At 34.1% G+C, this 13,326-nt stretch overlaps 1 protein-coding gene across 2 annotated transcripts in view; it reads left to right on the plus strand.

The window, feature by feature from the left end:
- The window catches only part of SPOCK3 (SPARC (osteonectin), cwcv and kazal like domains proteoglycan 3), a 181,800-nt gene extending 169,258 nt beyond the window's left edge, over positions 1-12,542 (plus strand). For both annotated transcript variants that reach the window (XM_027676767.1, XM_027676768.1), the window contains 4 exons: positions 1,794-2,015; positions 8,512-8,574; positions 9,712-9,849; positions 10,815-12,542. In XM_027676767.1, the coding sequence (XP_027532568.1) occupies positions 1,794-2,015; positions 8,512-8,574; positions 9,712-9,849; positions 10,815-10,987 (596 nt within the window). In that variant the 3' untranslated portion in view covers positions 10,988-12,542. The remainder of the gene's footprint in view (positions 1-1,793; positions 2,016-8,511; positions 8,575-9,711; positions 9,850-10,814) is intronic.
- Positions 12,543-13,326: the final 784 nt, after the last annotated feature.

Raw genomic sequence — 13,326 nt, forward strand, 5'->3', positions numbered from 1 at the left:
ATGTGAGCTTTGCCAGCTTGGACCACAAACACTAAGAACACTTCGTCCGAAACTTGAAAGTGATGCTTCTTTCAGTACATTTATGCTCAAAATTCCACGTGCAGATGTATTATCAACAATTACTTACTTTGGCCCACAAGATACACCTGAATGCACCCTTAAAGTGGCTTTTTTATATTCCCTTCTAGCTGGCGTCTTGTTAATTAAAATCTGTCTCCTCATGGTTGCTCTTTTTCTGCCCCTTCTCTTACAGTTTGGTGAGCTGGCCAGAGTGCTAAATTCAGAAAAATTTTGTGAGCACAAGAATAATTTCTCCCGTCATGCAGGTACACAAAAGGCAGGATAGGTGACAGTACGTTTCATGTCAACCTCTTTCTGAATCCAAGGTCGTGAGGAGGATCTCTAGCTAAAAGCAGGACTAGGAGAGAAAGTGTTAAGAGGCCTTCAGGAACAGAGCCTTATAGGTAAATAATGTTATACTGAATATTTAACCTTAAATAAAATGTTTTAAGATGGAGGAACCTTCCAGAATTTTTCTAATCAGAAACAGCTGTTGAATAATTTTGATATATTTTACAGATAAAGTTGAATAACACATCTACTATAATATCCTTATTCATTGTGTTGGGTCCTGTATCTTGTTGCTTTTCATAATCCACAGAAAAGAAGTTTTGTCTTTACGTCTTAACAGGGGCTGGAGAGGAAGGAAGAGAGCTCATTAGTTGAACGCTTGGCTATGTTTTTAAATTGTGTTAAACTCATGAAAAATATTATAAATATCAAATGGCTGGCTTTTTTTTTGCTTTTTTTCTCTTCTTTTTCTCAAACAAAATTAATAATTAATGCAACAGGTCATAAGAGAACAAGAAAAAGTGAGATCACCCTGATGAAAAGTCATAGTTTAGGATTTCTGGGGAAAGAGGGTTTATGTGGTGGTCCGACTTCAACAAGGAATTTTTGATGCTATCAGCTTTCTTCTTTTACTTTCTGGAATGGTTGTTCTGCCATAGTGTGGACATGTACATAGGCAGATATATATGTAAAAGAAAATTTACTGACTTCTAAATACAATTACTGGGTTATCCAAGTTGACCTGTTTTAGCAGTATAGAAGTGCTTTACAGATTTCTCTAATGTTGTCAAAACAACAGCAAAGGCAGACAGGCTTGATTTTTAGCAGCAGTAGGAATTGGGAATTCCTGTGCCCAATCATCTTTTCCATGGTCTCCTCAGAGACAGAACGTACTCCAGGTAAAGATAAAATACAACTTTCAAAGCGTTGCTGGGGCTGACTATCATGTTACTTTTTCACAGATTTAAATGTATATTAATGGAACAAAAAAAAAACCCCATGAACTCCAACAAGTTATCTGGAATTTATTCTCTTCTTAGTTCTATAAGAACTTAAACCATTTAAGTTTCAATGTCCTGGTTAATAATATCACCTGAATTCTTAAACAGAATTGTTTTCCAGGAAATCACTGTATATCATTTATTAGCGTTCATAATGTGTGTGCTATAGTTATGACATTTGACAAGAAAACTTGTATTTCTAAATGCTTTTAGACCGATGATGGGATTAATTTTTTTAACAGGTTAATTTAATGACTTTTAAATTGAATCTGACATATAATTTATATATAGTATTTCAGTAGCCTACACTGTGTATGTACTGTTATCTGTGTACCACCAGAGCTGTTCCCGTGATGCAGCATTCTTTTGGGATGGCTAAACTCAACAGCTGCTCTATCTTTCTTAGTATATAATTTTTATTATTTTTGTTTTACCTCTTAGGATTTGATACCAGCATTTTGCCAATTTGCAAAGACTCCCTTGGCTGGATGTTTAATAGGCTTGATACGAACTATGACCTGTTGTTGGACCAGTCGGAACTTGGAAGCATTTACCTTGACAAGAATGAGCCATGCACCAGGGCGTTCTTCAATTCTTGTGACACATACAAAGACAGTTTGATATCTAACAATGAGTGGTGCTACTGCTTCCAAAGACAGCAAGGTAAAAGATGAGAACAATCTGCATATGTATATGACTGACCTTTTTGTTGGGCTTCATCTTTTTTTAACATATTAAGAAGATTACAGTAAAATACAAGCTCTTAAATGCTGTACAATGAATTTGTGTTAAGGTTTTTGACCTATGGTGAATACCTAACATGAAATAAAAAAATCACAAACAAACAAACAAAAAACCCCAACCCAAGCTAAATGGAAACGCTTGCTAAAAATTCAAGTATTCTAAATAAAGTGCAAAACAGCAACAAACGCTTTTACAGCTATATTGTTCCTTGTGCCAACATCCAGTACATATGTAGAGGAGAGAGATCAAAATAAAGAACAAAATTACTTAAATTATTTCTTTCACAATTTACTTTGCCTACATTATAAAATAAACTTTTTTTTATTGCTAATGTAGAGTATCTTAATGTTCTGTGAGCCTAATAAAATAGCTGAATGAACATTATGGATAAAGTTATTTCCAGTCATTTGTACTAAAACCAGTAGATTTTTATTGCCTAGTTAAATATCTTGTTAATGTTCTGATGTGATTTGGTTATACAAATAAACATGACCTATAAGCATTATTTCCCGAGGAGTATAAAAAATTTTAGACATAGTTGAGACATCACATAAATTATATACTCAAACTAGTTATTATGTATCAAGGAATTTAGTCATTAGATATTGTCTGAAACTGGTCAGAATTGCCCCTTCATTTTTCTTACTAACATGAGGGAGTTTTTTTAAAGGATAAATAGCAACCAGGGTTGCTAATTTCTTCTGCCAGTAGAGGAGATAAAACTGATTTGGTGGAAAGTTTGCAAAGTCAATTCAACCTTTTTGAAAATTTTAGTATCAGTTTTTAAATCTCACTTATGCCCTTAAAACTCTCATGATAAATTCCCATTAGCAATCAACATGATTCTGATTTCTGCAGAAATAAAGGTTTTTATCATGCCACATCTACCAGTTGTAAATCTATATAAAAATAAAGCTGTACTTCTATAGATAAATACTGAATAGCGGATTTCTTTTCTTTGGTAACTTTCTAGTTAAAAACTTAACATTTAAATTTTCAAAATGCCTTGTTTGTTTCATAGTAGAACAATAATTCTGGCTTTTATCTTATAAGCATTTATGGACTTATAACAAAATTAGCAAATTAAAAATAACCCATCCCAGAAGTAAGGTAGTTCTTAAAGAACATAACATGTTTTGTTCAGTTGTCTTTAAAATAAAAAAAACTACCACCACAATAATTTCAGCTTAATATATAAACAACCTTACACTTTGGAGAGCAGCGTAATTCTTTTCAGTTGCCAGAGGAAGTACAGCACATAATATGTGGCCTAGTATGGTCCAAGGTTTTTCTACCAATTTTATGTCACGTATGTACTACATAACCAGGACATTAAGAAAACCCTTCCATAGATTAGTTTCAGGTAGTTTTGCATTCTATAGCTGATAAACTCATTTTGTCTAAAATATTTGCTCAGCATACAGCTAGAACCTGAGGATGGTATTGTAAAGACTGATCTATATGCTACAGAATGTTATTAATGGTGTGCCAGCAGATCCGGCTTTCAGTGACACTGATTCTCCACATTGCAGAATCCAACATTATCAAGCTTTCCTTCCCTTTTTTACCAATTTCCTCACTGTCTTGATAATGGTATTGAGATAAGGCACTGATTTTAAACAGATTAGATAGCCTTTGATACTACAGTGTACGAGCATATAGTAAAAAAGATGTGTCCTCAACATTGTAAATGAAGTGAAATGCCAATTTTGGCAATCCTTGCAGACTAGACATGCCCTTCATCCTTCCAAATTAGCACTGTCATCAAGATCTGTATTCTTCTTTTTAGGTGTAAGGAGAAAAAAGAAGCTTATAGTCTTATTTTTCATGTCTTATTATTAGCTCTTGCACAACAGTCTGAGTCCTAACTCCTGGTATTAGTAACCCACTGAATTCTCTATTTGTAGTTTGCAGTGTTGTGCTAAAACCTTGGAATATGTTCATGTTTGGTTATGTTCTGCTTGATTGAACAATCTAAATAAGGCCTTTAACTAAGCCTTTGCTATTAATAGCAAAGGGATGGCAAAGTAGAGAAATTCAGTGGCTTCTTTCTGATGTTTATTAAAAGAAGTTGATATTAACAGAATGCTTCGAGCCATGCAGAGCAGCTCCCTCTGTTCATTGAGCTTAGTAGCTGCTTTCTGGGCAGATCAACAGTTTTACAGCGCTGTTCTTGCTTAACAGTGTTCAAAAGTGAATACAAAATTTAGTCAACAATATGTATCAAAATGGGATAGCAATTTCATTGTGCTTTTTGAAAACACATAGTATTGCTTAAGTCATTATCTGAGAAGCCCTCATGGTCTTTGATCTTAGCTTCATGGACTGTCAGGATCAGACAAGTACTTGCAACTCTTCTTCATTCTTTCTTTCTACTTGAGATATGCCATGATGCATTGCACTACACTAGACCCATTACTGCACATTGCTCACAACTTCTAGTCAATATAAGCAACTTCTTATGAAGTCAGACCCTTCTTGTGGAGATGATCATCTTCCTGTAGTAGCTTTCCCACCTTGACTAATGCTTAAATACTTACATACAGCTCAGTGATGCTTATTGCATTTTTTCTTGTCTTATCCTGCTTTAAATGTAGTTTAGTATTTCTGAGATATATCCAAGAAACTATAATGCATTTCTGCAATACTTTAAAATTTGCACTTTTCCAGTGCTCTTTGCAAGTCTTCCTGTGTGCTTTGGTTGCTATTGCCCTCAAGTTTCAACAATTCATTTAAGTGCTTCAGTGCCCATCTCCAGAACTTGTTTTCTTAGTTGTTCGATGCTAATTTGTCACTTTAGTGCTTGCCTAAATGCTGAGGCCTTTGCAATGTCAACCTTTTAATAGGTTGATTTTTTTTCTGCCAGTAATTCATTATTATTGTAGCGTTGCTTTGTTGCATCACTGAATCAGAGTAGAAGAGTACCCAATTCTGCTAGGAATATTTGTGCTTAGCACCTAAGTATTTCTTTACTGCAGGCCTCTGCATGAATCTATTAGTCCAGCACTTTTCTAGATGGATTTTCTTACAGGCTCTCTGTCTGTCATGCCTGGAAGACATCATCATGACTTTAAAAACAGTCCATCTTACAGATGAATAATAATTATCATGATTCATATTTTTCAATCTTCAGATTGCAAGGACTTCAAATATATTTATAGATGGTTATAAAGGAAGGTGTATCAAGATAAATGATGATCATAAATGAGATCCCCTGAAAGAATTCTTGAAGTCTAGTGTTGATGCTTCTGATGTCTAAAGTAAAAGCCTTAGATGTCCAAGAACAATTACAATGCTTGACCACAAGCACAGGCAAGACATAACAAGGCAGGCTAATCTGCAGTGGACCATGTTCCATAACCTAGGGGCTCTGCCAAATATTACCTACTTGATATATGGAAAATCGCTGTTTTGTACTTGAGTAAGATGGAGAATCTTGGAAAGCTGGAGGCTCACTGTGCGGGTAACAGCTCCTTCAGACATGTCTAAAAAATGAAAGACATTCTTTATAAACTCTATCAGTTTTACTCCAGTTGCTCTGTTAATGTGCCATTTTGGTAAACCAAAGCTTAACTGTGCTATCCTGGAAGCACCTCTTGACACCTCTTGGATATTGATGTCTCAAGGGCCAGTATTAATAACATGGGATACTCTGGTGTGCATGAGTACTTGGAGCACTGAAGAACTGTGGATGGCTGGTGTTACATGGTTCATGAATCACTCATAATAATGCAGTGATATTATCAGAAAGACAATTCCTGCCACATCTATGGAAGTATATTAGGGATGAAGATAATTAGGTACATTATTTGTATTCAGGTTATCAGAAAGACCGATGTCATATTAATTGCTATTTCAAAGGAAGCTACCACACTGATTTTTGTAAAGGAATTTTTTCTCCTTGGCTCAGGACTGCCAGAAGTTGTCCTGTGACTCTTCTTTTTTATTGAAATAAGTTCAGAAATCTTAAAGAAAGCTTTTCAAACTTAGGAACTAACTGGAAAATAAAGAGGGAAGCACTATGATTTGGGGAGAGAAGAAAAAGGATATGCTATGGACCAAAAGGAGATGGTTGAACTTCTAGCCTTCTCTTTGACAGTTTTTAGCACCAGAGTGATTTAGTATTGTTAAGAGTTTTTGCTGCTTTTATCCTGAGAAGCAAAGCTTAAATGTGAATCTTGAAGACCTAACCTCTGAGAAGAAGAGAGTTTTGGGTAAGTAACTTTCTCGTGTTGCCATGTTACCTCTTGGTTAGTTGTATTCCTTTTTGTAATTATGCAACCAAAGATTTATAGCTGTAAATGAAGATTTTTTTTTTCTTTAGGCATAGTGATAATTTTTACTTTTCCGCATGTTAGTACTCATGTGTTTAGGTCTATGTTTCCGATTTAGGATTTTTTTCCGTAGAAGAAAATAAATGTATTTTTCCTGTTTGACTGGTTTTCCTTCAGTATATTTCCCATCTCTTTGGAGGATAGAATAGACTAGACTAGACTAGATGGAAAAGGTTCTGTAACATAATCCAGCTGTTAACCTAACACTGCCAAATCCACCCCAGTCCTAGATCCTTCTAGCCTGTTGATACTTGTGTGATAAATGACTGTCATTTATTAGATTAATGATTAATGGAAAATGCCTTTGTTTTAAGAAATAATTGATTCTCAGAATCTTGTAGAATTAAAAGTTTAACTCTTTAAATGTCAGGAAAGGCAGAATTGTTAGTTTTGAAAAGTAATGAACATCTCTGGCAAATAGTGATCATGATCATCATCAAAGCACTTCTTACAACAAAAAAAAATAAAACTTTATGTAGCCTCAGCAAATACTCAAAGACTAAATTCTTAAAACACAATACCCACCCAGTGATGTGAAATCCCAGTGATTTTTCAAGATCACGCACAGAAAATTGGTTGGTTGTCTGGAAGGACAACTCCTAAAAATTTGTTTTGGCACTGAGACTCCTGTGAACAATACTTTGAAAGTGGAGCCTACTTTTAAGGTCTTCACTCTTAAAAGAATCATCATAGATTTAGTGTGAAAAACCTGGCCCACAAGAGTGGAGGCCACTGGAAATGTTCTTTAAATGTATTGGATATGTAAATGGTATATAAAATGTAGAGCCAAGAGAAATTAACAGCCTACTGTCAGTAAGGGGCTATTATGGTCTTCTAGTTTTTATTTACTCTCTTAGAAAAGAACTCATGAATAATACCAAATGCCTATTGGTATATCTAGGCTGTGCCAGCCAAGAGGCTCTGTGTTTACCAGAAATATGTTTTTGATCCCCAGTTCATCTAGGCATTTGTCACCAGAGTGCCCTACAGGGACTGGGTTCTGGTCGTTCGTGTGTTCTTCATCAGTAAGCTAGGCCAGTCTTACTCATCTTTAAACTAGCTCAGAAGACTTTTTTCTGTTTGCATGGAAAAAAAGGGCGCCTATGTGGCAAAGATGTATTATAAATTATCGGTCTGCCAAAATGTAAAATGTATTTAATATTCATGGAATATGAGATTTTGTCTGGGAACAGTATAAACTAAAGACATATGTGCATAAACTCAGTAATACTAGTGCTGATTCAGAGTGGGAAATGCTGTTGTGCTAATGGTCTAATGTAGTACACGATGTCGGTGTTCAGAGATTAATTAGTACTTTGCTATCTTTGATTCTTTCATGTATTCAACAGTAAGGTATATACATTCACATCTTATTTTCTTCCCATTCATGGGGCATACTAGGATTTCCTTTTATGGACAATAGAAAATTAAATTTTTCAGAACTGGATTAGGCTATAACTGAAGAATGGAAAACTGAATTTTAATACCTATTCTACCTCTTAGAGCCATCCGCATTTTGGCCAACATTTTTAAGTTGGCTTGCTGAACATGGGGCTTTGTATCTTTAAGATCCAATCTTAAAGTGTTGCCATAGAACCACAATCTTGCAGACTTCAGTGAAGTAAAAACATATTTATTTTCTTGGTATAGTATGTGAAATACAAAACTTGGACATGACTTCTAACAAGGACAAAAGGGAAGAAATTGAAAGAGCCATCCTTTTTCTAAGCAGTACATGAAGCAAGCTTCATAGTTGCATTCTGATTTTTGTGGACTGATCAAATAAGATGTGATGGACTTAATATTTTGGTCTAGCATTCCTTGATCCTCCAAACTAGTGACTAATGCTCACTTAGAGATGAGTTAACTGGGAGTGGTCTTCCGCACAAATCCATGGTGGTGTGCAGATTCATAATTCTGGAGCTGTGGCAAGGTGCAGTAATTCTTTCATTTCAGATGTGTGTGTTTCTTAAGATCAGTAGTTAGAGAGACCTTAAAATGTCATAAACTGTGCAAACTTAGTCCTATGCTTTCTGTCCTAGATACAGTGTAATCTGTTTAACATTTTTATGTCCTTTTAGACCCACCTTGCCAGACAGAACTCAGCAACATTCAGAAGCAGCAAGGAGGAAAGAAGCTCCTAGGTGAGCCATAGATCATTCTTTTGAAGGTTTTATTGCTTAAATAAATAAGCCTAGTGAAACAGCAACATAAAATCAATATTAATCCAGCGAAGATAGACCGCAGTAAATTTCAGCAACAAAATTTATGAAATTTTTGAAAGCTATTAAACTTAGTTTTATTACCTTACCTACCAAAAGATCTTACATCTGTTTTATTACCCTGATAGAAGGTACGTTTTCACAGTTATAGAGGGGACAGTTTAAGGCACTCCTAAATTAGTATCTCTGCTGATCCTTTAACTGTAATATTCTTTAAGTAATTGAAATCTTTGTTGTAAATCAGTTTATACTGTATCAATATTACTGAAGTATAAAATCTTCCTTTTACCATTAGCCACTGTATAAAAGCTGCAATAAAAGGCTTGGCCCAAAGCAGTCAAAACTGTATTTCTGCTAAGGATGGTTTCTAAAAAGAACTATACACTTTCATATGAATGTTTTGTTTGTTGTCGTCTCTGGTCCAAATGAAAACCAGTGGATTATTCAGCCTTAGGCAAGTCACTGCCTCACAAAATAAGCCCCTCTTTTACGTATAAATGCAAATTTAACATTCATTTTTTTTACAGTTGTTGATGGTGTGTTACATTGCATTTGTCTTCTGTAGTGAAATAATTAAATATTACTATGTAACTAAGTGGTTTGTAAAATACATATTAAATACAATTAACTCCTTTTAGCAAATTGTTAGTCCAGGAAGCCTGGCCCTTACTATTCAGACCTCTTTGTACTCCACAGATGATAGAACTTCCCATTCAGGAGTGGTTTCTACATTTGAGCCTTTTCCCCAGAATACAGTGAATATCTTGACCAAGGCGTTCAGGAAGAAAGGAATATCTATCACAGGATCAACAAAAAATTTAAAGGAAGATTGCTCACTTTATTTCTTGAAATCAGTCCAGGACTGCTATGCATTATTTTCCCTCCCACATTTGATACATTGAGTCATTTTCTGCTAACTGAATTTAGTAAAAGTAAACCAGTCAGTGTAGAGTCTGGAATGATGAAACAGCAAAAGGTAGTTGCTTTCTGCTATAATTGTTACGTTGGCCAAGGGGCAGATTTTAATACTCTTATTCACTACATATCTATATGTTGCAGGGCAGTACATCCCCTTCTGTGATGAAGATGGGTATTACAAACCAAGTCAGTGCCATGGAAGCATAGGGCAGTGCTGGTGTGTTGACAGATACGGTAATGAGGTAACAGGATCCAGAACAAATGGTGCAGCAGAATGTGGTAAGTTAAAAACCCTTGTGGTATTTGATTTAGAGGTGTTAGTCCCTTTGATTGCCAACCAGGTTAAATTTCTTCAGTAAGAACAGATGTGGGACCCAACTACATAGATTTTGATGCAAAAAATATCAGTGCATAATTTGTTATTGGTATTACTTCATTATTTTTTGGAACTTCTGTCACTGGGGTCAGCTATTAATAGACCCCTTATACGTGCTTGGCATAGTGTCTATAAACCCAGGAAAAGTTAATTTTCTAGAGCAGAATTAGATAAGCCCCAGAATGTTCGATGGTATTCCTTTGGGTAATCAGCATGCTAGTGAATTCAATTTGACTTCTTTTTCAGTTTATTTTTGAGGGAATTAACAAAAGTTTTTAAAATCTTCCCTTATTTTTCCCTTCCCTACAACACTGTGCAACTTTTTCCAAGAATTCCCATGTCACCTTTATTTGCTGTTTATTTGATTAAAAGATGAAAAAAAGTATTTATCTTTTCTTTTTTTTATAGTCATATATGACTCCTTTTCACTTCTTCTCCAACAAAAGAACATAGCCTGAAGCAGAAAGTAAATTGAACACAGTATTTGAGATACAAGCTCAGGCCTATTGTCCATCTGATCCAGGATCCTTTCTAGATAGATGGGCAGTTTGATAGATATGTAAGAACTGAACAGTAGTCAGTAGTCCTTACTGTCATCTGTAAGCTGGACTTAATTTTTTTCAGTTGTTCCTAGCATTCGTTATAGTTCTACAAATCCGTAAAATTTGAGAAATTCATTAACTATTGAAATTGATTTCTTTTATGACAAAAAAAATCTTCCTATTATTTATATTTTATTTTTATGTCACACGTTGTAGTTGTCCTGGAAGTAAATATTCTGGTGTGCCTTTTGTATGCTAATGTAAAATATACTATAAATATGTAGTGTATCTTGTGAGTCTTTTCTATAACTATCATGCCTTTTTAGCTGTCGATTTAGAGACTTCAGGTGATTTTGCCTCTGGCGATTTCCATGAATGGGCAGATGATGAAGATGATGAAGATGAACTAATGAATGATGAAGATGAAATTGAAGATGATGATGAAGACGAAGGAGATGATGATGTTGATGATGACGATGATCATGATGGATATATTTGATGATATTAGGGGGTCCATGTATTGTACCTTTCTAAGTTTCATGAGATGACATTTCATAAAATCCCTTTGCTCTCCGTGATCAAAAGGGTTCTAACAAATATGTATATTTTGTATGATTATTTCAAACATTGCAGCTGGAGTCATAGACTTTTTTGTTTAAATAAGAATAATTATATTATGTGCTTTTGAGTTTTTAAATGCCGTTGCGCTGAATAAAACATATTGGAAGTCTAACCTGAAGATAAAAATGTTACATGCTACTGAAAATATAAATGTGCAAAACACAGTATAAAGACAACCATTCTCTTTAAAACTCTGGTGAAAAGATACTTGCCCTTACTTGGAACTGTGCATGTCCTTTTCAGAACACATTCTATAACTCAACTTTAGTTCTATCAGTGTTTTAGGCCTTGAAGTCTTTGTAGGTTGTCCATTTTATAAATCAGAAGTGTATCGCAGTAGAAAAACCTTGATGCACAAGTAGCATCTCACCAGCCTTTAATTAACCAAAGGTATGGAGAAAAATTATCGGGAGGGAAGACTAAAACAAAGTCCTCCTTTGAGTTTGCATTTGTAGTTACATTTTTATTACGAGATGGCTAGATTACTGAAAGAATTTTTCAAAAGCAGTAGCATGTACAGCCACCAATTCTGTAATTCTAAAATTTTCTTGTCCTTATTTTTTTTTTCTTCATGTCAAGACAGTATAAGCTTTATCATTATTTACTCAAACACTGTTTCACCCTTTGTTGTTTTTCTGTATTTCCCTCTAATCAGATTAGCATAAAATATTTACATGGGGAAAAAGATTTGCTTAAAATTGTATTACCTTTATACATGACTGTATTTCAGAGTATTGTCACTTGACCCACAGTAGTTTTTAATAAATGTATAATAATGTTTTTTATTTTCTTAATTCAGGAAATAGTTTTGCTCTTTATCTTAATTCATGTCGTTTTCTGTTACTAGTGCAGAAACTTAGAGAACGTATTGTAAAGGTGCCTTGCAAAATAGAAATAGAGAGGTTTTAGCATGCATACCAGTATAGGATATTAGGCAATAGGTAAGCACACCCAATTACCAAATTAATACCAGTATAGGTACTGCTGCTGGAATGAAGAAAATGGATTATTTTAATTTTTTTCCTATTATTATGTAATTACCATGTGGACTAGATAATACTTATTGTGTAGAGTAGCACTTAAGATTTGACTGTAGAGAAAATTACTTTAATCACTGTATTTATGTTAGCATGTTAATTAATTGTGTAGACATTTTGGGACTCCATCATCTTAATTCATATCCTATCTGTTGATTTTTGCCCACAATAAAATTGACATGACCTGTATAATGTATTACTACAGGTTGTAGTTTGAAAAATGGATCACTGGTTTCCTGTTGTTTATTAAAAGGAAAATCAGTTTCTTATTTGAATTAATTTCTACGCATTAAATACTAAAGCTAATGTTTATTCTGTGTAATATTGAAAAGTATAATGCATTTTCTTTTCTACTGTTTCTGTATAGTTTGCAAAATAAAAGACTCTTGTAACCAACCCAGTATAGCCCATTATTTTGACTTTTTGCATAATCTGAAATTTTGAATCAGGAAGAATTCCGTGTTTCTGATACATTTTATCTATTAACATATGTATTTATTTGAATAAAACCATTTATTAATGTTTTATTTCCATTAGGAATATTTGACTAGGGCAAAACCCATAGCAAGCTTTCATTTTTCTGTAATTTTCTTGATTTTTCTATAGCTTTGTTATGTACTTTTATGACGTTGTCTTCATTACATAGTAAAGAGAAATATTTCTTTTCAAGCTCTGTCATAATTTGTGGAGCATAATTGTATTATTTTCTTAAATAAAAATAGTTAAGAGTTCATGATTCTGATAGTGGGATTTTGTTAGAGAACAGTTTCTTAGCACTGAAATTAACTGATATAAAAATTGATTTTAAATAAAGAAGCTAAAGAAAAAGTGTTGTCATTACTGACTGATACAGCAAGTACTGTTCTGGAGGGGTTTTTTATGTGATAAATGGTCATTAGATGACAAACTGAAAATGCATTTCGTTAAAACTTGTGATATTCAGAGAATTAAAGTGTGGAAAGAAAATTCATAATGTCTTGAGTCTAATAGGATTGCAGTATGAAGACCTTTCTGAAAACCACTGTCATGCAGAAAAGCATGAAAGAAGTTTATATTCTTTCTTCCCTGAAAATTGCCTGCTGAATTGGAAGAAGAGGGAATATGCATGTATTTCAGTTCTTGAGCATCAAAGCTATCTATCATAAATTCACAAGTAAGTTAAGATAGCTAAAGTTACTAA

This window comes from Neopelma chrysocephalum, unplaced genomic scaffold (assembly GCF_003984885.1).
Source record: "Neopelma chrysocephalum unplaced genomic scaffold, ASM398488v2 Primary Assembly neopelma1_42, whole genome shotgun sequence".
Classification (NCBI taxonomy): Eukaryota; Metazoa; Chordata; class Aves; order Passeriformes; family Pipridae; genus Neopelma; species Neopelma chrysocephalum.